Source organism: Amblyomma maculatum, chromosome 1 (genome assembly GCF_055883805.1).
Source record: "Amblyomma maculatum isolate TAMU_Amacu chromosome 1, ASM5588380v1, whole genome shotgun sequence".
Taxonomy (NCBI): Eukaryota; Metazoa; Arthropoda; class Arachnida; order Ixodida; family Ixodidae; genus Amblyomma; species Amblyomma maculatum.
In genome coordinates this window covers 56,088,634-56,115,874 of record NC_139344.1, presented here as the reverse complement: position 1 = coordinate 56,115,874, position 27,241 = coordinate 56,088,634, and the positions used below count along the sequence as shown (strand labels likewise).

Genomic DNA, 27,241 nt, shown 5'->3' with positions numbered 1-27,241 from the left:
TATCTGGTTAAAATTTGTATTAGAAATTACAGCACCACAAATATTGTTCGTATTATTTAGGATTTTAAATGGGAACCAAATCAAATTATTAAGGTTTACCTTAGTGCGCTTGGTTCTAAATAAGATTGCATCAGGTCAAATTTTAAGATAGTGTGTAGAGCGATGTTTTTGTTACTTCACTCCGAAAAACTGTACCTGTGCTTGCTTAGATGCAATATGGCCTCTGGTGTGATGCTTTAAGTGCAGCATGGCTTGGTACACTGGCTCGAAACAGGCCCTTTTATGCATTGTAGTGGGATATGATGCCCTGGGCTTCCAAATTTTGTAAACGTTTGCAATTTCCTTTTTTGGTTTGCTCACAGCGTGTGGTACTCTTTGACTTGGTACAGTGGAGGCTGGGCATAGTTCAAATGTGGAAGCTTTGCCATTCGAACCAAAAGCTCATGCTTGATTAAAAACAAACAAACAAACAAGAAACTGCTGCTGTAGATTAAATTTCCACTAGGCTTATATTGCAGCTGTATTTTCATTTTGGATATATAGTGGCATTCCTGGTGTGCTTCAACAGAAAGAGATGTAGCAGTTCTGCTGCACAGAAAAGTGTTGGCAGGCTAAAATCTATACTTACCCCTAGGCATTGCATGATTGCGCAGTGGTAATTTTTGTAAATTACTTTTTATTTTAGCTGAATACGGAGGGATATGAAAGGTTGTATCATTCACCTAATGAAACGAACTCCTTGTTACCCATTGCGGTCACTCACAGTTAAAGCACTTGACTGCTGACTATAGCTGGCTTGGTTTCTGCGCATGGTTGAAAGGGGCAGAGAGAAAGAGTGGTTATGGAGGTGCCAAGATTTGTTGTGGATGGTAATCCCTGGGTAGCTTGAAATGGTAGAAACCTTTAACCCTTTATACGACAGCAGGACACATTTGTTCCACTAGCTTCACATACCAAGAAACAGACAATGATGTACCTACGTACCAAATTTCTGCATGCTGAATGCTACTGAACTGTTAAACACCATTCACCATATTTTTATTTTTTGTTATTAGGCCTGCTTGTGTACTGTGCATTTTTAGAAGTCCAGGTGCACCATTTTGTCAGCAAAAATGAATTAGGAAATTAGTTTTTGCTTGTGGCTTTTCCATTATTCACCTGCTCACTTGACGCAATTTTCGGTGATAATGCAGGTTTCCTTATGTGTCGAAAAGATGAACGTATGGATATATACCACATTTGAAGTCTTTTTATTTTATGAAGTTAATGTATCAAGGTTCAACCCTTTTTTTTTTTTTTTTACAAAACTAGTAATCATAATGGCTTAAAAGTGATGTCATTACGTGTCATTACCACTTGTATGCTTATGACTTTAAAAGGGCTAATCTATTTTGTGTTAGTAACAGATGTCCACATTATCTGCATGAGCAGTGCAGGAGTATAGCATCCTCACACTCCATAGTAAAAGAGCTTTGAGTCTTGAACCACTGTATTTTCAGTGTCACGAGCTGTGCTGTCGCCTGGCAGAACTGATCTTTATGCATGCCTGTCCAGCTTCCTTACTAGAACACATTTCCTGGTTTCTTATTCTCTCTTACTTGTACAGCTTGAAAACTGCATAGCACAGATATACATTTCAGGTTATTGGATGGCTACTATACTGTGCACACTGGTTTAAGCTAAACACATAAATGTCTTGTCTGTTCTTTAGATACTTAACAGGATGGCCTTCTTTGAACAGTTTGTACAGTCGAGGCCACTTATAATGGCCACAGTTATAACAAACGCTCAGTTTTTATGAACGAGGGTAGATCAACTGTCAAATTATGCATTATGGTAATGGCACTGCGTCTCTAACAAACAACCGTGACCACATAACTCAGAGTAAACGTGAAGCCGTCGGAAACTCAACCCCGCTGTCAAAACATTCACCCTTACCGCTGGTGCAACCAGCGCGATGGTCTCCCCCCATTCTTCCACTCTCCAACCCATCTTCCCATTTCCAGAAAAAAAAAAAAAATCAGGCAACCCAAAGAGCATTAAAAACGAAGGACTGATACTGCAGAATGCATTCCTATGGTGCACCGATGCGCGCTTCAGGGCTTTCACATGGTATGGCTAGCTGGACAAGTTGGTCATGTGGCATGCGTCGATTTCCCATTCAGTGCTCTTTATGTGCTGCTACCATGAACAAGCAGCATGCAGTTGACGCATTGCCCCTTTGTACAGTTAACGCTCTCGGTGCACGTGGTTCTCGCTGCTCTTATTGCTGCATCTTTAGAGTTTTGCATATGACCGGACGCTTTCATCACAACATTGCGAGGGCTGCAATTGCACCGAGTTTTATGGCAGACTGTGCTTCGGGCCCAACTTCGACTGCGAAAGGAAAGGCTGTAGACGTCACAACAAGGAAAGCTATTCGTAATGAACTTGGTCAATGAGCGAAGAACTGTGACGGTGAAAAAAATACGGTCTGGCAAAGTTGACCAGTTCGACAATTGCTAAAGACAAGGACAAGATCTTAAGTGCAAGCGTAAACGCTGATCCGACGATGAGATAGTGCCTTCGGAAAGCGACCTACGTGAATGTTGAAGATGCGTTACTTAAATGGTTTGTTGACGCTTGGTCCCAAAACATTCCCGTCAGTGGTCCGCCGATGCTTTCCAAGGCAAGATACTTTTTTTTTCTTTTGGACTGATGCCTGGGAAATGGGTGGCTGCACCGTTTAAAGTTCTCCATGGAATAGCTTTCAAGACAATCTCCAGTGAAACAGCCTCAGCGAACATCGAAGACATCGATGCATGGATTGTCTGAGAAAATTTTAATGATAGGAAGCTATGCTCAGCAGGATGTGTACAATGTACAATGCAGATGAAACTGCACTCTTTTATGAGATGCTACCATAAAAACAATTGGCAGTGGCTTAGCTTGGTTAAGCCTGGTAATTGCGAAAGCAATAGCTGTGGCTACGCCTAGGTTCAGCTGGTGGTGTAGCTGGTTGTGGTGCAGCTGGTTGTGGTGCTTGTGGTTATGCTTATGGTTATGCAGTGATTCACTCTGGCCACGGCATATGGTTAAACTATTGTTTATTGCAGGGTGCTACCTGGTTATTCTATGTACAACTAGTAGCGAGGCAAGGAATGCCGTGGCTGCAATGATATACTTGGTTGTGGGTGAGGTCAAGGCAGCACGTACAACTGCCACTCCGGCACCGGCTGCAACGGCATTCTTTACGCCAGCAGAAATGAAAGCATCCCTGGAGACTGCGTTGGTTCCATCTGCCACTAGGCCACCTCCTATAGTATCCAACGTTGCAGCCCCATGATTCTTCTTAGCTTTAGGAGCATGTGGCACAACTGCAGCTCCGCCCGGCCGTAGATCAATGTTGGGCTTAACTCTCTTGTGAGGGCGTACCCGAACCGGCGCCCCAACCGTCGTTCTAAACGGTCTCACAACAGTCTCAAGGATGACGTCACTCCGGCTGTAGCGCTCCCTCACGGAGGGAGCGGGAGTTAGGCCGTGGCTGGTAGGTACCGCCTCGCGAGCCGACAGCGCGAGTTGGGGCCCCTGTTTTTGCGGCAGATGGGATGACGCCACTCCTGCTGTAGCCCCTCTCTTGGAAGGAGCGGGAGTTAGGCCGCGGTTGGTAGCTACCGCCTCGCGAGTTGACGGCGTGAGTTGGGGCCCCTGTTTTTGCGCAGCTGTGCTTGGCGGCGCGCCAGAGGTCACGCTAAAGGTCAATGGTAGCTACCGTCTCTCTACGCGAAGGGCTGAAAAGTGAAAGTAGTATTGCTTTCGCAATAAAACCCATGCCTTTAAAGGAGACAAGTGTGCTGGTGGAAAGCACTGTAAGCTTCGCATAATCGTCCTGTTGTGCACGAACATGGATGGCAGTGACAAGCGGCTGCCATTCATCAGTGGAAAGTCCCGCAAGCCGTGATGCTTTGTGAATTATGTTTTAGTCCGCTACAAACGCAACAGAGAAGCTTGGATGACACGCGAATTGTTCGCCGAGTGGCTGGTCGAGTTCGACCGTGACATGATGAAGGAAAACAGGAAGGCCCTACTCATGCTCGGCAACTGTTCGGCGCACCACGTGCTGCCTTCCCTAACTGCGGTGACCACAGTTTTCCTTGCACCGAATGCGACCTGCAAGGTGTGGCCACTGGACGTGGGCATCATTCATGCACCCTAGGCTTCTTATTCGGTGGCGCGTAATCCAGCGGATGGTGATAGAAATTTAGAGGTCAGGTTTCGATGACCCACTTCGGATCTCTTTGTTTGACGCTGTGAGAATGCTTAAGGCCTCTTGGACTCAGCTAAGTGCGGGGAGCATCGCAAGTTGCTTCCTTAAGACTAGGTTTATGGGCCCGATGACGGACGATGATGCTGTGATAGCAGAGCCATGCACTGACGAAGCCATAGCGTGCGAAGTGCGAGCAGCCGAAGGCGAAGACTCCAGTGAAGATGGTGAGGATTGCGACATGCCGCTAGTTGCCACAAGGACTTCAACAGCGGTTAGTTACATTGCATCCCTGAAACAGTTTATTGGCAGTAAGTGCCTTGGAGAGGAGTACATGGCTGCCCTGAACAAGTTAGAAAATGCTATGATAGGGTGTGCTTTGAAAAAGCAGACGCAGATAACAGACATTTTAAAGAAATAAACTCTCTTTGATTGATTTGGTATTTTTGTCCATATAATATGAGAAGTCCACTTACTATGAACTTTGGATATAACGAACGCAATCAGCATGACTGTCAGATTCAGTATATAAATGGGCTCGACTGTATTGAAATTGCGCCCCCCCCTCCATTTCCTCCACCCCCTCCCCTTCTTTTTTAGCCGCATTGGTTCCTATCCTGGACCTATCTTGCCTCGAGGCTGTTATGGCCAAAGCTTTTTGCATTACCACAATGTTGCCACTGGGAACTTAAAAAGCAAATGAAACATCACTGTCCAACTATAAATGGTTGCCACAGTCATCCCCTGTAGCCCTGGGCTGTAGAAAGTGGTACAGTGTGCAGTTTGCATTGTCCAGTCCTCAGTGCCTCTCTGTTTGTGGCTGTAGACTTATTTACCTGAGTGCAGTTCTTGCTAAATTTTTTTGTCTTTTGTCCACACCTTGTTGAATTGCATGAGCCTAAGTGTTAATTTTTGTTGCAAACCCTCACTGGGAGGTAGTGGAAGGAACCCTGAGCTCTTGAGAACTAATTTAGGTACAAGTGCAGCTGGCTTACTCTTTTGCATTTTCTATAGACCTGTGCAAATATTTGATAATTTGGAATAATCGTGTGTATGCAATATTTGATTCGTTTCGAATGTTTGGTATTCAGGATCTCGAACTGCTATTCATCTCGAGTGAATGAAATTTGTGGATCGCTTGCTTCGTGTGGTTTTGTGCACCTCCTCCGTGTGGGCACTGCAACACTCTTGCAACCATGGCCCGGCTACTCTGGGTCCATGGACACTTCCTATGCATACTTGCCCATTCGCCTGCATGTATGCTGTATCAGGACTATGTATGCATGTGCCCTGATCTGTACCTGCCATGTGTCTACGTCAGCTTGCAGCAGTTTGAGAACAAGAGGCTCTTTTGAATTTCGCGAATAGCGTCTGAGCTGGCTGCACTTGTCACAGTGATTAGCTGGTCAAGTGCAAAGGCGCAAGCAGGAGAGGGAGTTAATGCAAGGCACATGAAGATGGGTGCCTGTTTCCGACGCCCGATGCAGGATGGCCCTGAGCATACAGGAGCATTGCACATATGTCTTGCAGGTGCCCACGGAGTCGCTACTTAAAGGCAGCAGCCGTGCAGTAGCAATTAAAAGTAGAAGTTGGAGTTTCCACACTCCACAAATATGTGTGGTGCCCTAATTTCTGATGGCTATTTTTGCAAAGCTTCAAAACACTCCTTCCTTTTGTGCAATGGCCTCGAGTACCAGGGAAATACGTGATTTTGAAAATGCTTATTGTGCAGATCAATTAATTTTTTTGTAAGAAGTGTTTGAAACGTTGGCTTCAAAATTATTTTAAGAGAATTACTTTTCACTTCGAACCAGAGAACCACTATTTGCGCGGGCCTAATTTTATAAATCCAGGTATCTTTAATGTGTTTCATTTACTCTGATGGCTATGACCTGGTGCATGGAAATGCTGCTGGACATAAATGCATGGATAAAGAAAGTGCTACATTCTCAGCATATAAATGACTAGTCTCTATCTATAGTTTTATTTCTTAACAAATCTCACTTCTTTAACATGGAAGCCTTGCTGGTCTTTTGTTGTCATTACTGAATGTTCTTTGTTTTTTTTTTTTTTTTCTGGTATAGGTTAAAATGGAAGTAGAAAACACAATCAACAAAGCAGATGCTATGACAAAAGCCAAACAGAAAGATCTGCTGGGAGAGAAGTAGTCATTTAGGTGCATGAATGTTTGTGAAAGAGCAAATAAATATTTACTTCTTTTTAGAAATTTACAGATGCTTCTTCAGCCCTTGGAATGAAGCAAGTTGAAGCATTATATTTTATGCTGTAAATTGGTGTGTATCTTTAAGTTTTTTGTCATTTACTGCATAATATAAAATAATGATGCCATTGCTGTAGGACTACCGTTAGCACCATTAGCATAAGGTGGAGGAGCTAGGGGGACTTGCTCAGAATAAACCGGTTTATAGAGTGAGAAATGGCTGCTTTTTATATCTTATTATTCATTAAACTGGTGTTGAATTCTCGAGCTGCGGTCAACAGCTGAAGAATGTCGTTTACCTTTAATAGTTCTGTAAAAAAAGCATTGCAAGGGCATCCTTTATTTTTGTTGAGTGGGCATGCATATTTTTTTTAAAACATCACCGTTTCACAGTGTAGATATATGCAGCATTTCTCAGCTGTTCAGTTGTAAATGAGTATTTGTTTGCCGCAAATTATACAAATTGCTTTTAGTATTTAGTGTCGTGAAAATTTCCCTTAGGCAGACTACGTAAAAATAAATTTTGTAATAATACCAGTCTTTTGTGCAAGTACCTTTTCGTTGTCTATGCATTCAAGATATCTGTAAGCACCTTTGCAAATCTCTTGTGATGTGCATTTAACAAAAGAGATACTTCTAAATAATGGTCTAAATATGTGTTCCAAGACCACCTGCTTGGATTAAACACCCGAGAGATTATGCTGCCTTCAGTGGTGTATATTTTTTCTTCATTATTGCCATCATCGCACATCTACCTCTCCTATTTCTGTTGTTTCTCCAGCTCTTGCATGAGGAGTAGCCGACCGACCTCTCCATTTTTTATGCATCAAAACTGCTGTCTTGAGGAATCACCTTCGTGCACTATCCAAATTTTGTTTTTGTTAATCAGAGTTCAGTACTCCTGTTGTAAATTAGTTCAAACCTGCAGTTTTATTCTGTTTCAGTGCCTTTATACAATTGGTTGTTCTGTAATGACCTAGATCTGGGGGCACAGTTCGGTTGCATGCAGTTGCAGGGGTATGCACAGTTGCATACCCCTTCAACAGCATATGCCTTAGCAAAAATTGCTAAGAACATCCTTTCTCCAGATGATATGCAATGATTTGTTTTTGGTTATATCACATCGTTTTCAGTTTTACTGTTAGGTCTTGTGGAAGTACTGCAACATAGTTTTCTGCAATTCAAATGGCCTGGAAGAGGGTGGAAGCAGAGATTTTTCAAATTTTAATTTTAGAATTCGTTATTGCAATGCACACCACTGTAGATGGCACTATCACAATGCAGGCTACAGTGGTGTGCACTGCACGGTTAGCAAGTTTTGTGCATAGTGCTGATAATATGATGAAGATGCTACATTTTCCTGAAATTAAGTTGCTAAGCCTTGCAGGGACTGCATTCAGGTGATGTGAGGTTTTGATGTACAGCCTCGTCCACTTCTAGCTATAACATGCTCACCGCCTTCAAAACGCTGTTGCGTTCGAACCGGCCACACAATAAAGCTAAGTGGCAGGCCATGTGAAGCAGCACATCCGGGTCCCTGTGTGCGTGCATCGATTTGCATCGATATGTGGCTGTTTCGTACGTAATGTTGATTTGAAAGCAGTGTCTGTGTTATAGCTAGAAGTGGACGACCCTGTACATAAGGAGGGGGGGGGGGGGGGGGTGTATAGAGAAGTTTCTTGAGAATTTTCTTTTGGATACCAGCTTTAAAATTCTTTTATATTGCTTGAAAATATATCTGTGCATGTATAAGAACAATATTGCTTTACAAGGTAAAGAAGTGCTGCTAATTTTGTTTACTACAATTTGAACTCCTGCGAAACTTCCAAAACTGTCATAACAGCTTTATATTAATTTTTATGCATGTGTTAACACACTTGTTTCGTCTGGTTTGGTGTTCTACAGTTTTTGTCGATACATCTTGAATATTTCTTGAAGCGTAAAAGAAAAAAAAAACCTAGTAGTCCATCAAAACAGAACTCATTTTTTTCAGTTCTGTGTCTGGCACATGATAGATAACACCTACAACATATGCACACAAATAAGGAAGTGCCATTTACTATTTATCAACTTTACATTGAAGATTCTTAATTTGTGCAAAATACTGAACAATCTTACTGAGTTAGTATTTATTAAGATTGATTGCATTGGGGTCCTTAAAAAAATATTGTAAAAATTGAACATGCAGATTTTTCAAGGTCATGTTCACAAAGAAAACGCAGCTGATTTACAAGCATTGAAAGGTGACAGAGATTGTTTTTCGTTTACATAAATCACATGTTCTTCTGCAAGGAAAAGCAGAACAGAGTGAAATAAGTGGCAGCAGCATGATAGGCATGTGCAGAACACATGGTCTTTATTGGGTGTAGAAAGCAAGTATATTAAAGGCAGTACAAAAAAAATGTTGCTCTACAGTTTGTTGGTGCTGATCTGTGACTGTCCACGATACTTGTGGTGAACACTTTCATGTAAAAACGGCCCAAGACAAAGTTCCAAGATCAAGTTATGGCATTCCTATTTTCTTTTCAGACAGTGATTCATAGGTTAATCCTTGCAAGCATGTCACTTTTAGCTGCTGATGGTAATTAACTCTGGAAAGGGAATGAAAAATATTGCCTAATGGCCAAGGTTTACAACAGAGTAGACTCCCTTTAAGACGAACGTAAAGGGACCAGAAAATTAGTTCTTCTTAACAGAATGCCCCCAAAGTATGTCAACATGCTAACTGTGTCCAAATATATCTTATGTAAAAACAGTGAATAAAGTGTATCTGCTTTGCAGAGGGAGGATGATTGTAGGGGGAAATATATGGCACTATGCATAAAATAAACTGAAGTGAAGCTGAGTGAGTTATATAATGCTGCTCGAAAACAGTACTGACCTAGTTCTCTTTTTTTGTTTACAGTCTCTTTTTTTTGCTCTCACCTGCAGCAACTGCTATTTGTGTTCTTTCTGTTTCTGTTTGATTTTTGAGCCTCCAGGTGCCCAGCTAGATAACTGTGCACCTCTCATACCTAGCTCCTTCAGTGGTGTAACCGTTATCTCTACAAGCAGGTGCACCATGCGCCCTTCCATCTGCTGCAGGCATGCACGCATGGGATATCTGACCGTCTCCATGTCGTGATAATGCCGTGCACTTTGCGCCTTTTTGTGTGTCTGTGCTTGCAATCTGGCATCTCTGGCATGGGCAGAAGCAAAAGTGTAATCTACAGTAAGGAAGTGCACCCTTGGCAAGACAGCGTTTCTGCACGATTGTGCAAATTTGTGCAGAAGCTATTTTGTCGGGATGTGCTCCCTTGCAGGGATCATTTTATATAGTATTTTCTCTTTGTTCGGCAGTGCTACGCAGATGCCCTATAAGTTTCATTACACAGGTTAGTGCAAGTTCACCCCAACTGAATCATGCATGAAAAAGCTAGTGTAAAGTGAACCTTTTGACATTGAATTCAATGGGGAACCAACCAAATGGTCGCACATTATCTCATTCAGGAATTTGTTCTAATGAAGTCTGTCTTAACGAAGTTTGTCTTAATGAAAGCCTTCTGTATTTATTAAAGCAGCAGTTGCCATTAAAGCAGAAAGTCCATGTATCAAATAAAAACATGAGAGGCCATTCTGCTAAGAGTCAGAAGCATTCAAGTTCCTTTATACCTCTTACCACAGCTATAGCTACAAGTATGTATTTGTGTACCTATTTGTACTCTACAACTGACCTTTGCATGCACCTTTGCATGCAGCCACTACCTCCATTGTAGCGCAGCCAGGTACTTGTTGTCATGAAGCAAAACAGTTTACAGGTCAGTCTAACAGATGCAGAACCACAGGGCTTGTCGGCACGATGTGTAGAACAGGCCAGTTATGTAGAATTTGTGGTATCTTTGTTGCATATAAAACATTGTTTGCCAAAAAGCATGTTCTAGGCATAGCAAAAGGGCAGTCTTTTAATAGGGAGACTCTATTCTGAGACTGACTGTGCAGCAGAGATGAAGATGCAAATTTGCATGTACTATCTTTTCACGGACAATGTTAATGCGCAATCACCCTAAGAACAGCACAGAAAAGCATAGCAAAGGCAGTAAGACTCAGTCCTGCTTAAATGGGGCTAAACATTCACCACCACAGAACAGATTGCAGGAGAGAATACGAGTTTGTCATGGGCTTGGTCCAGGCTGTGCACCCTACGAGTTTTCGTAGAGCGATGGGAAAGGAAGCTCTTCACTTGGCTGCAGCCTGAAATAAGTCAAATGTGTCGTTGCATACCTGGAACACTGAACTCAAAAAGTGGCCATGGCTGTTTCTTTGCCACTGGCCTTTCACTGAGAACCATCGAATCTGATTCCACTGACATTCATTTGAGAACAAGTACAAAACATCTTGAATAGACATTGGAAAGGTCAAATAACATTCAAGGTATCACAAAAGGTGTAGTACTGAGCTTGTATTCTGAAAGAGTCCACTAAGAGAACACATCCAAATGGGTGTGGCTTAAACTAGGCACATTCTCTTGCTCCAGAAAAAGACTGATGCTGCCACTTCTGTCTCGGATCACGTTATTTGCTTATAAGCCCTTACTGTCTTTGAAATAAGACAGCTGTCTGTTTCTCCTTTCGATGCTTTATTGTAAAATATGAGCATTTGTGGCACTTTCGCAGGAAATGCTTTCAGCTTCTGTTACTGATGCACTGCGGGTGGCCTTGGTGCCAACCAGAGGGAGAATACACGCCAAATCGAAGGGAGAACCTAAACGAACTTTGGTGAAACTGCTTCCAACTCCCTGCTGCCTGTGTGCTGCACTGCCGCCACAGCAGCATATACTTCAATAACAGTGTCTGTCTAGTCCTGTAGTGGTGTGCGAAGCCTTGTGATGTGTGAGTGAAGAATTGAGAGCGCCGCATACACTGTAATCCATGCACCCAGTGAGCAGCTGATCTCGTTCAGAGCCATGGCGTCATTTTTCGATGCAGTCCAGAATCCATTGTAAACAATGACAGTAGCGGAAAGTAGTGACACGCATAGCTGTGTTTCGCTGAGACGAGACCTTGCAACAAGGTTCAGCCTCTACAATGTGCTATGCCAGTACTTCAAAGCATTTTATGCCTACATGTACTTTCGACCATGAGCGAGGGTGCATTTTTAAATTGTCCTTTTTGCTCAATTTTTTATGCAATGGTGAGATGGGTTAGCTGTTGTCACATAGTCATCACTTCAGTACTTGGAGCTCCAACAAATCGTTGCAGACTGAAGAGGGTATCTGTCCCTTTTGGTGAACACTCCCAAAGTAGGGGGACGCTGCCACGCAAGTCAATTCCCTGACCCTAACCACACTTTGATCTGAAAACTCCTGGGCCATATGTTAGGCACAACATTGACAGGTAGGCTGTCTTGTTCTCCTTACTTTGACTCAGTACAGTAGCATACAGTAACAAGTAATGTCCTGCATTTTTGCATAAGGCTGATAAAACCCCAAACACTCTGTAGTCAAAACATTGCAGTGCCTGCAAATAGTGGTGAGCTGGCAAATTATGGAGAAGACAACTGTGTGCTTGGCATAACTGACATGGAAAGGCATTTCGACGTCATTTGGAAATCTTATGGGCACAATAAGGCTGGTCCTGAGAGCTGAGCTCAAACTCTCTACAACAAAACGCTGTGAAAGGCCAGCTGTTCACAAACAAGCTGTTTGTAACGATATGCAAATTGTTGGCCTGAATAATCTGGGAGTCTTAAAATGAGTGGAGAATGCACACTGTCAACAATGATTTCGTATTCACAATTTACGCTGTGCTGTCGCGTATGCAATGCAAGTGTTGAAAAAGCACTTTCACTGTCTTGTATGGTCAATTGAGAGCATACTGCTATCATACACCACAATGTTAGGAATATATATTTAGTAAATTTCAATAGGGATAAACCGCACAGTGTATGTAAGTACTGCCAGCACATCAGATGTGCTCATGTCGCCCATTGTGTAATTCATTGTTCGAAAGGCCAAAAGTGCTTGCCTTAAAGGAAACAAAAAGCTCAAGCTTCGTACAAAATAAATGCCTAAGAATTCCCGCAGAATTTCCTCTAAAGTAAAGTGAAAGTATAAAACATATGCACAACAGCAAAATGAACAAGAGTAGAGGGGAAGCCTGAATACGCAAGTGAACATTTTGACCAGGACTTATCTTCATGAGTTTCCTTGATAAGAATGCATTAAGCACTGGTGAAAAATATTAAATACTTGCTTGCATGTCTTGACCTTTTTCTGATCGTACCGTTGCTGCAAGTTTGAATATGATCTAGCTTGCAATACTTCTGCTACGTTTACGCATTCAGTAAAAGCCTGATGTGTTGGGCTATAATGCCTCAAACTACTGCTGCACATTTATTTGTTCTTCAATGTTCTTTGAAAATAAGATAGTTTCAAGAGTCCTAAAATATAAATTTAGATGCTCATATTAGAAATGAACTGTTACTTGCTCTGAAATGGACAAGTAAAGAGAAACAATTCAAGAAGAAAATGTGTTGGACCGTGAGGCTTCGGTATTACATGTACCAGGCTCTTGTAAAAAAGAAACATACCAATTTTCTTGGTTGTATTTCGATCCATCACTGTCAATTATATGAAACGTGTAAGCTGGCCGGGGGAACAGAGAGCAGTTTTTCTCACTCTTGTGCACAACAGTGCCATGGATGACTACGCAAGAACCTGGAGAGAAAAGGGCATTCGTGTGTAGCGTTCATAAAGCAAATTTTATTTTTCGACGATAAGCATGCCTCGAAGAGTTGTTAAATTCCATACAACTAAATGCTTTGCCATATAAAGGTATTTCTGACTCTGAAGGTCATACGTTAGGGGTATGGAACCAAATACATGAAACTGTCCACATATCTTCATACATAAGATCAGTTTTGCTTGGTCACCCTGCATATGAAGTAACAGTCAAGGCAGGCACTATGACTGGGCTGACTTTTATGTCATGGTATCTAATAATAAATGCCAAGATGCTAGCTGGCCCCAGACCACTGAAGACAGACGTGCAGCGACTTGAGTGAGTATGGCCAATGATCACCTGCGTCTCTCATAGCCTGAGTTGCTTTGGGACGTTAAACCCCAAACCAAGCATGTATTTCGATTCCTGTGCATGTGCCACTTGCAGCACATTCTAAAGCTTTGATAGAAGCTGGCTGACAAAAGCAGTTCATCACCAGTGATGCAAGGATTAACTGATTTAAGTTCTTTGAAAGGTAATATTAACTGGAAATTATATGGGCATAATTATTGCTCCTTTTTTCTCAGGACATCATATGATTTGGTTAAAATGTGAAGGTGCCATTTAATTTGTGATATTCCATATTAATGATGAAGGAAGGCAAAAAGTACTCATCCCATTTATGAACAGCGCTTCTAACACATGCAGGACATAACAAATTCATACGGACACAGCATTCCTGTCTTCATGTGGATTTGTTCCCTTATTCATACGGACACAGCATTCCTGTCTTCATGTGGATTTGTTCCCTTGTCTAATATGGGGAAAAACTGTTCTCAGAAAACATGACATACCATCTACATTACACCAGTCCTGCTGTTCATCCTTATTTACTCTGAATGCCTCAAAGAATCTCGGAAAGGTACACAAAGTATGTGAAAGCAGTGCTTCTTAGAATTGCAGCACATACCTTTGCATACTGGGACAGGTACAAAGGTTTCATTGCTGTAGTCATGAATGGATATATCAACCATTTTTAAAACTGGTCCATCTGGGTCATTGTTGCGAACAAATCTTCTTGACAGACTCACTGAAAAGGACAGTGCAAAATGTTGCAGTGGTGATCATACAAACCAATGTAAACCTTTAGCAACTAAATGCACTGTTCGCAGGCTATAAGTTGTCTTCCCACATCATTCTGATGAAATGTAAACACAATGTCCTAGCATCCCGTACTGTGAGCCACCTTAACCTTGAAAAACTTTGTGGTATAAAAGTAACGAAGTATGTCAAAACTGCACAATGGAAAGAAGGCTTTATTTTAAAATTCTGATTTCACACTTTATGAATTTTTTAACAAAATAAAAATGAAAAACTGGGTGTAGCTTTAAGCAGTGTGCTTGAAAATGAAGGAGCCATTATAGTTTGCGGCCTTCCCGATTTTTAATAGCTTTAGACAGCAGAACAATGGGAGCAAGATTGTAATACTGTTATGTAGAGCATAATACTTCTAAACTAGCAGCAAAACAACAGTGACGAAGTACAGTTAGCCAAAACATTGACCAGTACAAAAAGCTGAGCTGAGGATATTTTGCTGTTCTCTTGGAACATCAAGTTGAAGGTTAAGGCTTAAATTAGTAGTCGTCGTAATGCACTGTTGCATAACATGGTACAGATAACCTGAGTCAACTGTTTAGATAATCTCTTGGGCATGAACCGACAAAATTTTATTTTCCATGAAATAAGTTGGGACTCCGGCTCCACATACTTTGCAGTAGCATGATTATATTGTTACGGTGCTGCAAGCCGATGAACACAGAGAACATGACTGATGACCGTGAGATGATTTTAATGAATCGCAGCGCACCTAGCACAAGCGCTCCTGCCCGTGTCACTGCCCGCTTGCTCTTCCTCGTCTGTAACGTTACCTGGGGCCACTGAGCGATCGTCCCAATCGTGGACGAGTAAGATTGTCGACGTCGATGAGATCCATGGCATGACGATGGGCATGACTGGATGGGCGAAGATAAAAAAGGAAGAAGGGAAGAAGACAACAGCTTGCTGCCACGATGATCCCCGGATAAAGCCTGGCCCAGGACGCTTTCGGGCCACAGGTCACCAAGATCCGATGAACTAGGCCCAGGCACGCATTGCATGGCATGGGCAGGGGTGATGTCCTCATGTATGGTGTCGTCTTGGGCTGGTGGGGTCTTCTGGTCAGAATCTCGGCAGTGGGATCATCTGGTCAGTCGGGTCTCTCGTCGTGTCCTGTGGTCATGTGGGTGGCATCTCGGGCAGGTGGGACCATTTGGTCTCTCCGTCGTGTCTTGTGGTCGGTGCAGGAGACTATGCGGAGGAACGGCGAGGTCGCATCTGGTTCGACAGGCTAGGGAACAACCAGGCGATGCACTCCATGGAACCCGCTGCTGACGGTGCAAGCAGACAAAGGGTGCCGAAGCTCCGGGCCAGGATGAGGAGAAATGAAGCACCCAGCACCTCCACCAAAATAATATGGGGCGGCAAGCCAATGAACACAGAGAACAGAGGGAAGATGACCGATGACCGTGAGATGATTTTAATGAAGCACAGCGGGCCTAGCGCGAGTGCTCTTACCTGCGCCACTGCCCGTTTCTTCTTCCTCATCCGTAACAATATGAATACTGGGTGGGTGAAGTCAGTTTACTCGGCTAATAGCTCAAACGCGGGTCTCTTAGTACTTCAGCTGCTTTTTCCCCCTTCAACAGCTAGCCAGTCATGCATGCAGTATTTAAACTATCTTGTGTAACATACTCTGCATGCAGTATTTAAACTATCTTGTGTAACATACTCATTATTCCATTTCAGCGTCTGGCACACGACAGCCCCCACCCCCTTCGTGCTCCTGTGCCATAAAACACAACACAACACACCTTATTCCATTTCAAATTATTCACATATTAACATGCACATGAAAGTCAGGCAACTCGTTGCAGTTTACCTTGCATGCATGTTTCCCTAAAATAACAATGAAGCTTGTTTTCTTACTAGAATTGTGGGATCCAGGAATATACCAGAGGCAACCATTCTCCATTGTGGCATCTTCCAATGGAAACCAAAGTCCGATCAACTTGGTGGGCTCATTGTACAAAAAGGTTGCATCCTGGTGAGGTGTCACTGGAAAATAAAAATGACAGTGCATAATTTCTAGACAGGTACCTTGCATTCATCCACCCTTACCTTCACCTCCGATTTCAGGGTTCTGAAAGAAAAAGAAATAAGCGCAGAAAAAGACAGTTGGCTCAAGAAATGCAAAGCAGACAAAAAATGCCACAACATGAAGTATACCTTGAATATGTACATGCTCTGAACAAGGCGTGGATCCTTGAATCCGATTTCTTTCACCAGTGCCTGAAATGCAACATATTTCAGATTTCTGTGCCTACATTTTTCTCTCATGCAGGAGTCTGTACCTTCACTTTGGAGCTAAACGTGACCCGTCTGAAAACCGGATTCAGCCAGTGCAGCGCTGGAAAATTATGTTCAGAATTTAAAATTCTAGGCTTAGGACTACAGTCATTGCGATTTATTGACATACATTATATTTGAGAACAAGAATGATGTCAGACCACTGTCTTTATTGAAAATAATAGGACAAGTTAAAAAGAAAGCACATTGTATCAAGATGATATTGATAGACTGTCATTAGCCACTTCGCAGAAGTAGGTGCTAACATTATTTTCCTTCTGTCATTATTTAAAATGAGGGCAGAATGATATGCTAAACAATCCTGCAGTAATGACCACTATAAAGTAAGATAGCTAGCACGTTGAAAAATTGAGCATTTCAGGCATACTTTCCAGCTGCAAAATGTACCAAGCATGATTTAGTAGCTAACTAGGGAAAATTTCCTTGCAGAATTTTTAATGGCAGATGCATAAAGTCTTTGCTGATGCTCTGCAACCACCAAGCTGAGTTTTCATCTGCCTGTAGCGGCTAACAAGTCTATGCTAGTCGGAGGGCAACTAGTGCTCTCAGCAGTGCTAGGAGCAATGCCACACTACCTTGTCCATTCACTATGTGTCATAATTTTATCAAAGTATGCATAAGCAAACGTAAGATTCACTGTAGCACTGATGCAAGTATGATTCAAAGTATACTTGATGCACGATGCTTACAATGCCAATTCCTTGCCAACAGCAAGGATGCCTGACTACATAAAACATGCGTTGCAGCTGTAACTTACCATGCCCAATCTTGTTTATGCTTCTTGATTTGCTAACAATGAGGTTTCCTGTGGCAGAAAAAAATAGTCTTTAGCCACCGTAACAAATAAAAACAAACCTCTAGCTATTAGCGTGTTATTACCCTGTTCGTCAAATGCATCCTCTTCATAAAAAGCCCGAATCTTGTCACCAGACTCCAGAAAATACTTGTTTCTCCCCTGGAATTGAAACATTTTTATGCATTGCAGCTGTTGAGCTAGTGCTTGAGCATAAATATCCTGGCCTCTGAACACTGTGTTGAGTACCTCATGATTTCTTGTACTGAAGACAGTTATGTGACCCTCGCTGTCCTCGATGCCATCTACTATTCTTTCACACTCCTGCTTCAGCTGCTTGACATCTTGTTCAGACAGGAAGTCGGGTATTGATACCAGCCCATTCTTCTGGAACTAAAACAGAAATTATAATAAATGTTCAGTTTGTAAGTCTGCAAGGTTTAGTTTGTGCAATTCTGTGCCTATAACAGTACAGCAGCATGCATTCAGGGACATTCTACTGTCGGAGATGACCATAAAAATATGGGTATATTCTGGTAGATCTGACCACTTGGTAGCAGTAATAAGGGAAGAAATCATGGTGGTTTAGGCAGGAACTGATATCTTAAATTGAATAATAGAGTTAGGTTTGAGCAGATGGTGGTATTTTGCTGTGTCGTCTCGCTACGCCTAACATAGTAGCTGCCTGCAGCGGGTGAGGTGAATTTACATTTCATGATTATGCCAGAGCGTCATAAATACAGTTTTTTGAGGTAGCCTAATTTTCTCTCTTTCAATACAGGGAAGCTACTTTCACTGAAAACTGTGCTTGCTCCACTTCTAAAACGCTTTCAAAAAGAAATCGCACAACCGACACTGCCGCTATACTTTCACCGACATTGCCGTCGACAGCGCTGCTACAAACAAAAACGGTTATGGTCATTGTGTCCATAAAGTTACATAGAGTTGCTATACTAAAAACTTCATTGATACGATTTTTTTTTTAAATGCAGCGTAACATCATCCAAATTGCTTGAATAAAAAGAAAATAGCTTTGAGGCACAAAGGCACTGCATAAAAGTGTAGATTAGCATTTATAGACACCAAGTATGCACAGCTCATTTTTTAGCTCTCGCAGAATTAAGTCCGTATTTGCGTTGTCCTAAGTGCGGAAGAGATTTAATAACATATCCGGTTCGTAGAAGGCAATGAGGAGCCGGGATCGCTATCTTGGTTGCTTCCGGATGTTTCGCCCCCTTACACCAGTGACAAGTGGAAAAGCCATCGCGATGGCTTACAGTCGCCACGTTTTTGCTCATGCTGCGTCCCCCAGACCCGGCCCGCTCGTATGCAAGCGAATAAATAGTTGTACCACAAAGAAGATATCGCGTTTCTTCTCGTAAGGTCATGATTCCGTGGGAATGGGCGCCTCATATTGGCCTTCTCTGATGCTTTGCCCCCTTTGCACCTAGGCACTGCAGGAAAGCAACCGTGGCGGATGATCGTCACTGTTCAGTTTTTCATGTCATGGGCGCTCGTTAGTATATGTCCGGTTTATCGCAGACCGTATGATAAGACCACAATTGTCGAAATTTCGAACGTAGTAACCGGTAAATCGATATATCCGGGAGCGTATAAACCAGGAGAAAACTAGTGTAACTCTATGGAAGATTTTTTACTTCCCACTATTTTGAGCATATTAAACGGCCGAAATCGCATAACCCGGGAACGTATCGGCAAGGTTCTGCTGCATCTATATATTGTGTCACCGAAGTCCGGATTTGCCGACACCATCTACCATTGCGAAAATGTGACTATAAAAAAAAAAAATCAGTTTTAAATGGTTGTGCTGTGTTTCTCAGCGCCGCAGCCAGGTATGTTAATTTGGGAAAGGTTTCAATTGATGCAGAAAAACTATTGTCAAATAAGTCAGTAGACTGTTCCTTTAAAAGAGTACAGATCAAATTTTGGTTGCAGGCAATTTTAATTGAAATTCTTCTCTCATTATATTTCTGTTCCAACTGTTTCATCACTTTTATTCACTGCAGCGCTTAGTCCAGGCTGCCTCAACAGTCGGCATTAAAATGAATGAAGAAGCAATGGTGATATTAGCTCCTTCTTTTCTTTTTTCTTTTTTTTTTACCTCACATAGCTTACAATGAACTTAGATGCGACAATTATCACTGTAAGACATCATTTACTGATAGGAATACAAGGCCATTCTTGCGAAACCAAAGCAGAAATTATGGAATGAATATTTGGCTTCTGTAATTTGTTGTAAATACAAACACAGCACCACAGCGGCATGCATTAACTTAGTATTATGGTTTTTTTTTTCAAGCACATATGCCTTTCTTTAATACGACTGCCTTTTCATGCTATGTGGCTGCTGCAAATATGCTTCTGTGCAACACTACTCTATTTTTATCAGTACTATTCTTATCAGTGTTCTGATGTGTTAAATTATGTGTATCATAATGTTGCATTGCACATGCTTTTCATTTCAAGTTTCTTTTTCCTCCTGTCTGGTATTCTTGCATAATTGTCCCATTAGTTTGCCAACTCCTGTAAGAACCTAGCAAGGGTTATAGTATTCCTAAATAAAATGATAAAATAATACTGCTACATCCTTGATAACATTTATAATGGTACAATGAAATTTATGTCATGCACTTCACTGAGTGTTTCATAATTTAACATGTAGAGTAGCTAAGTTTATTTATCAGGGAGGCTGAGGTTTGTTTAGCTCTGTGGAAGGGTGTGGGTTTGCATTTATTTATTTATTTGGAATACACCTCAAAGGCCCCAGGTGTAAGGTATAGCAGCATAACATCAAAATTATACATTAGTTAACACAAAAGTTATTTTCTCTACGGACTTTTTAAAATCTTGCGGATTGGAGTGGAGCACGGGCTGAAGGAGAAGATCATTCCAGTCTTTCACAGTTTGGATGAAAAACGAAAAAAGATGCACAGTAGTGTGGGCAGATGGTGGATAAACACTTTCGTTGTGGACGACACGCTGGGAAGTCCAGTTAGAGGGCAGAATGATGGAGTTGGATAGCTGTAAATGATAAAATTAATGAAAAAGACGAAGTCAAAAATTTTTACATCGATGAGCGAGAAGTGGTATGTTAGCTTGAGAGTTTAGATTGAGTTTAGAGAGAGTTTAGAATAGATTATTTAGAACACATTAGTGACTTAACAAAACATGTTGCTGGGCTAGTTTGTGAAGCATGTTTTCGTAAAAAGATATTCAGCGTTACTCAAAGACACGGACACTGTGTTTTCTTCCAGTGTCTGTGTGTTTGTGTAGCGCTGAATATCTTTTTACGAAAATATACATTAGTGAAGTAGCTGTATTTAGAGTAAGTAAAGCGGATGGCTCGATTTTGTACTGATTCGAGAGTGTTAGCAAGGTACGATTGGGTGGGTCCCAAATAGCGCATGCATATAATTTTGGTCGAACAAGGGTTAGATATGCCAGAAGTTTTACAGAGCGAGAGGCAAGTTTTAAGTGATGGCAAAGGAAGCCAATACAGCAGTTAGCATCATTTGTGATTGCAGGGATGTGGTCATACCATGAAAGGTCGTAGGTTATGTTAATGCTTACGTGCTTGCAGGAGAAAGCACAGAGATTACTGAACCAAAAATTATGTAATTATGCGGTGGCCAGTAATGTTTTCGATGAAAAGATATGACGGATGTTTTATTAGTATTGATTTACATTAACCACTCATTATACCAGGATTAAATGTGATTTAGGTCATGTTATAATGCGGTTATATAGGCAGTACTACTGATGGGGCGATAGATTACACAGTCATCTGCGAATAAACGAATGTGAGACGATATGTTATTTGACAAATCATTAATGTAGATCAGAAAGAGTAAGGGGCTAACAGTACCTTGAGACACTCCGGAGTCGACTTGGCACATTTGGAATGAACACTTGTTGGCATATACGAACTGCTGACGGTTAGTGAGAAAGGAATGGATCCAAGTTAGAATTGAAGGGTTTATATTTAGGCCTGAAAGCTTTGAAAAAAGATATTTGTGAGGAACCTTATGAAATGCTTTCTCAAAGTCATGAACACTGTGTCTATAGGAATATTACTATCAATGGAAGAGCTTATGTCATTAGTAAATGATGGATTTTAGGAATTTAATTGTGCTAGAGTATATTACATGTTTCATTACTTCAAGACAATACTAGTGAGCAAGATTGGATGATAGCTTTGACATGAAGAAGACAGGAATGATCTTGCCCACTTTCCAGTCAGCCGGCACTACTCCAAATGTAAGGGACTGCTGAAATATGTGAGATAAAATGACACTTGTGACGTTTTTTGTGTTTTGTAGTATTTTGGAATGAATTTTATTACGCCAGCTGATGACGTGGGCTTGAGTGATCTGATGAGCTTTATAATACCATGGAGGGTCGAACGTAATGTCAGGCATCGTGGGGTGGTCGTGGTAACTAACTTCAGGTGCGCCATCATCAGGCTCATTTGTAAATACTGCGGAAAAAGTATTGCTTAATAATTCGGCAGCTTTTTCATCAGGAACTGGGCAGTTGTGTGCGTCATGCAGGGATAAAGGTTTAGAATATTTTGGGTTGACAACGTTCCATAATTTTTTGGGATTAGAGCGGAGCATTTCGGACAAAGTGGATGAATAGAATATGCGCTTGGCTTACGCTGATAGTGATTCAAACATTTCTACAGCTGTAGCATATTTTGACCAAGCACCTGCGGAATCGGTGAGTTTAGCTATTCTGAATAGACATTTCTTTTTATTACGAAGGCGCTTTAAAGATGCATTGAGCCATGGTGATGAAGAGCGTTCGGACACTACGATTGCAGGAATGTGTGTGTCAGTAAGTGGTTGTATTTTAGCTTTAAAGAATGACCAGTTTAGTTAGACGAATCACGTTGAAAAATCCTTAAGAAACCAGGTGCTAAAAGCAGCAAGTTCACGGTTAATAGGTTCGTAGTTACCTTTATGAGACCAGGTTATGGTTTTCTTTGTTTTTAGTGCGTGGAGTGGGAAGTAACACGAGTTTAATTTGAAACATTTACAAGGAGTACAAATTTCACTATAAATTTCAGTCACATTGTATGCAACATAATAATTTAAACAATGTTTGTAACTAAATTTCTGACTTTCAACGAAAGCGCAGACAAATCACACAAAGTTGGGACTGGAACGTTGCAAGTAATATTGCACGGTCACTGAGGCCGGGTAGGGGCACAAGAGAGGAGTTGTTATCGGGATGAGAGGCTAACACAAGGTCTAGAATGTTCGAAGAGTGCTCTGTAGCACGTGTGGGGGTGGAAACTAGTTGTGATAAACTGAAAGTCATGCAATTGCTAACAAATGAGCTTTTAGTGTTATGCTTTGATACTGTGTGAGATAGATTAGACCAGGTTATGAACGGGAAGTTGAAATCTCCAAATAAGAGGAGGAGAATATCCAGATATATTAAAGATATCGAATGCAGGGCATCATAAAAATATACAAAAAAAATGTGATTCAGCGTCTGGTTTGCGATAACATACGCTGACAACTATACTGGCGGATATGAAGTCTTGCATGGTAAAAATAAAACTTCCAAAGGGGAGTTAATGTCTACAATAGAGCACTGAATGTGACATTTGGTAGCAGCGAGGACACCGCCCCCACGCCGATTCAAATGGTCAAGGCGAAAAATACCAAAACCAAAGAAGGCAGCCTGAAGTTCTGTAATATTGATAAATGAATCTAACCACGTTTCTGAAAGCAGAATGACGTCGAATTTAATGGTGTCGATGAGATTGTGAAGAGCGTCGCGTTTCGGTAAAATGCTCCTAATATTAGTTAAAGAACATTCAGTGGACGTTGATTCTGATTTTGATTTCCTGAGTAGTTAACGTGGCGCTATGGTCAAATCGAGATTACCTGCTGCTGGTTAGAGTCATAAATGTATGTAGTGCTGTCGATTGTCATCTTATCGCGGCGAAGCTTAAATTTCTTATTCAAGGACTGAGCAAATGCAGTCAGAGATTTTCGAGCCTGGCGAGTATTTAGGGAATAATCTTCATAAATGACGTAGCCTGGGTCTTTCAGTTTTCTTGCATTGGAGAGAATCTGTTCTTTGACTTTGAAGAAAGTTAACGATGACTGGCCTATTTTTATTGCTATCAAAAGTATCTACGCTGTGGGCGCGTTCAATATCTGTCTGCTTAAGCGTTATGCCTAGATGCTCTTGACATATATTTATGCTAATTTTTCTGATTCTGCCCATGTTTCCTAATCTGTATCCTTAGGCCAAAAAACACAAGGTTGGAGCGCCGATTCCTGTCTTCAGCATCATCGATACGGGCGGTCAGGTTTGGAAATGTCTGTAGAATGCTGCTCTGCGACTGCCTGGACGCTTTCTAGCTGTGTGTTAAGTGATATAATAGATGAATAATGGTCTTCAATATTAGGGAGTCTTGTTTTAATGTCATCTAGTGATTCATCGTTTTCTGAAAGTTTTGAGTGAATTGACTTGAGTTTGTTTAGAAGGGCTGCTTGACTAGACCTAATTTCATCAAGAATGAACCTAAAGTCACTGTTCGTTTGGGTTGTGTGAGTGGTTGGGGGACCTGGGTTTTCCTCAATATCCCCAGACATCAAGAGAAGTTCGAGTAGAACTAGAGTGCAATCACGAGCAATTCCAACAAAACAATATGGACTCGGCAATGCTATCAAAGCAGCGTATTGAGTTTGGCATGTAAACAAGGAGTACCAGTTTATTACCATGGTGGGCTATTGACCAATGACCGAGCTGCCTATCTCACTGTCCTTTAAATTGGCTGCATACTTCGGCAAAAGAAATAGGAGCACTGCTACAAAATCCAAGCCAATTGGATGATGAGTTTATGCCTTAGCAGAAACATGTGGCATACCATTGTTCATAATCACCCCTCTTTGTCGAGGATAAGCAAGCTGTACAGTGGAAAGTGGTAAAAAAAAACGTAAAATATTTGAAGCTTCAGAAGCATAACTATAATCTATGAACACCTACTGCACACCATGCAACTGGAACTGGAAGCCATTTTAGTGCTGTTTTCTGAGCAGTTTTTATTCTTATTGGAAAAGGCAAAGTAAGTGCTTCATATGTTGATGTCCCAGCACACTCCCAATTTTGTCCAGATAAAGAGGTGCAAACTGCGCGTGCTGCAAAAGCAACCTTGATTCATCACGGCTAGGCGTGCAACGGTGAGCTCATTCTGTGGTGTGCTACTCTTATCCAAAGGTACTGCAAGCAAAACATTTAAGGAAGAGACACAGAACCAGTTTTCTCTTCACCGACAAATGGTTTTCCAGCTTCTCCAGCCTTGCTATTAGAGAAGAATGTTGGGGCACTGGCAGGAAATTATGTATCCCAGAAGTACATATCTATTATTGGTGCAAAATCTGCTTTACTAATTAAATTGAAAACACTTCATCAATACCGTTTTATCTTGCACATTAAACCTGGCTGGTCCTGTAGTCAAAGGCAACTCAAGAATGAAGAAGCAAGTGCTTCTTGAAGGGGGCTGTACCATTAGCATGCTATCATGACCAACTGCCTTGCACCTGCTAATTTCGCATTACACGTGGCTGGTACGTGGTTATGAAGCGATTTCATAACAGTAAGCCGACACCATTTGTTAGAAGGTAACCTTGAGTCACATTCCTGCCTTATGCGCTATAGTTGTAACCAGCTATAGCAGCTCATTGGTAACAAGGACCCATAGGTCAAGCACTTTAGCTTTTATTTATTCCCATTGAGACATTGCAGTATGAGGTACTATCAGCAGGTGCGGAGTATATGACGGCATTGATTTCTGGTGACAGGTACCTTGCTATGGTACTTTTGTCATGTTATTGTTTTGCTAAAGTACATGACACATCCAAAAACAGTTGTTTCGTTGCTTGATGCGAGAAGTGGCGAGATTTTCACACACAACTGCAGTAAAAAAAAATAAAAAAAAAAGACGTTCATAATGGTAGGACATGTACAGATGATCACCAAAGATTTGGAAATACAGAAATCATGAAAAAGCTGAATCGCCTTGTTGCCTGGAGGTAGGAAAGGAGTGCATTGAACAGGTCAAGCAGAGAAGTGTGCAGCTTGCCCTTCAATTTCTGACTGAATGCTTAAGCTGCCAAAGAACTAAACTGCTTTATAAACTTTTGTTCTGGAAACCTTTGTGGTTGCCTGTAAATGCATTATGCTGTAATTACACTTGTGAATTCAAGCCGCAGCACAAAATATATATATTTTTTTCAATATGGATGTCTAGCACGTACAATACCAAGACGGGAACCTTGATATTTTACTATCAGAAACTATGAAGGATGGATATGCCTGCCAGCCCACCACTGCAAGCGTATATTTGACTCTGGTGTTCAGCTGAGCTAGAGGACAGGAGGAGGAGGCTTTCATTATTAACAGATACGTACTCATGAGAGTGGCATGGTATACAGTCCTAGATTCGAAGCATCATCGGCATCATGACCAACTGGCCCAGCTCCTTGCCACGCCTCTTCCGGAATGACGGCGTAATCAGCTCATATTCATCATTCCCATAGCTATTTGTTTAGCACGGCATGGAACATAGGTTGGTTGCGACTGTCATCATCATCATCATCAGCCTGATTATACCCACTGCAGGGCGAAGGCCTCTCCCATATTTCTCCACTTAACCCGGTCCTGTGCTAGCTGCGTCCACTTGACCCCTGCGAACTTCTTAATCTCATCCGCCCACCTAACTTTCTGCCGCCCCCTGCTGTTGCGCGGTTGCGACTGCCAGCGGTTGCGACTGTAGGAAGAATTAAAAGAAAATGCACGGGCCTGCTACTCTGTAGCTGAGCCACCTCCGCTGCCTCGTGCCGATAGAAGAGAAAATGAAAGATAAAGTAGAGGGTGAAAAAGACGCGCGTCGCAATGACCGTCGCCCACGACCGAAGCGGTGGGGGTGCAATGATGGCCTTGACCAGATAAAAATTGGGTGGCAGGCTAGCCCCTGCCGCAAGCAGCGTTGACCTACCCGAGCCACCCTTATTTGCAGTATATCATTCAGTATGGCTGGATTAAAGTGACCAGTGTTTTCTCTTTTTATATCAGTTGCCAATGGGAATGCTTTATTATATCTTTGAATACTAGTCATGCTAAATAACGCCCGATCTCCAGCACAATTTTTACTAATTGTGCTGCCGCCATTCGTAATTAGCTGCTGCATTATGGACTTGAGCGATATTCATCAAACATTATGCCTGTAAAATAGAAGTGAAGTATAAATACTGCAACAAATAATTCATAAAACACATACAAATAGATAAACAAGTCACTTTGGAGTCTAAGGTTAAATTCGATCAGGGAAATTGGGACACAATGAGTCAGCAAAATTACGCGCGCGCCTCGAGGTGTGGCGGACTAGCGGTGGACATGCGCATTACATTTTTCCACACGAGCAGTTCGATTCTAGCCGCTGTAGTTCGGTTCACACCGCGAGTGACCTCGCAGTGCCGGCGAGATCCACTCTGCATGGTCGTATATATTCGCTCACCTGCTCGACGTACGTGGAAAAGCTAAATCCGCCTGAATCTTCCATGAGCGGGACCGTCCAGTGTCGTAGATGCGTGGTAAAAAAGCTGCGCTCGAGTATAGGCAGTACGGGTCCAAGTTTCTGTTTGCGGTCTTATCGAAAAATGTAATCCGACACATCCATCTTATCAGTAATTCCGAGACCTTCAGAGCACGCATGTTGACTGCACTTTCTTGACTTTCGTTTTCTGTCTTGCCGCATTAAATTTTTTTTTTCTTGGCTG

General features: G+C 41.9%; 2 protein-coding genes across 5 annotated transcripts in view; one reads left to right on the top strand and one right to left on the bottom strand.

Moving 5' to 3' along the window:
• Positions 1-23,844, top strand: part of mRRF1 (mitochondrial ribosome recycling factor 1) — a 57,894-nt gene extending 34,050 nt beyond the window's left edge. For 3 of the 4 annotated variants that reach the window (XM_084588176.1, XM_084588173.1, XM_084588174.1), the window contains one exon: positions 6,328-6,474. In XM_084588176.1, the coding sequence (XP_084444302.1) occupies positions 6,328-6,411 (84 nt within the window). In that variant the 3' untranslated portion in view covers positions 6,412-6,474. Of the gene's footprint in view, positions 1-6,327; positions 6,475-23,706 lie in introns of those variants that run through there. The other variant, XM_084588175.1, reaches the window with a different exon arrangement.
• Phyhd1 (Phytanoyl-CoA dioxygenase domain containing 1) lies at positions 10,392-27,210 on the bottom strand. The gene is made up of 11 exons (XM_084588172.1): positions 26,980-27,210; positions 17,670-17,813; positions 17,507-17,582; positions 17,385-17,432; positions 16,612-16,667; positions 16,487-16,549; positions 16,379-16,400; positions 16,187-16,315; positions 14,133-14,252; positions 13,032-13,158; positions 10,392-10,694 (listed from the first exon to the last, which is right to left on the bottom strand). Exons 1-11 carry the CDS (start codon positions 27,022-27,024, stop codon positions 10,643-10,645), a joined length of 882 nt encoding a protein of 293 aa, XP_084444298.1. The 5' UTR covers positions 27,025-27,210; the 3' UTR covers positions 10,392-10,642.
• Between the last annotated feature and the right edge of the window lie 31 nt (positions 27,211-27,241).

What these genes read in the sequence shown, in the direction of transcription:
- Phyhd1 (XM_084588172.1), bottom strand. Translation starts at nt 27,024, where the DNA reads ATGGAAGATTCAGGCGGATTTAGCTTTTCCACGTACGTCGAGCAG. An exon ending in GGATGCATTTGACGAACAGG is followed by an intron (nt 17,433 to 17,506) that starts GTAATAACACGC and finishes TTTCTGCCACAG; the next exon opens with GAAACCTCATTGTTAGCAAA. An exon ending in ACCTGTCCCAGTATGCAAAG is followed by an intron (nt 13,159 to 14,132) that starts GTATGTGCTGCA and finishes TTTTCTCTCCAG; the next exon opens with GTTCTTGCGTAGTCATCCAT.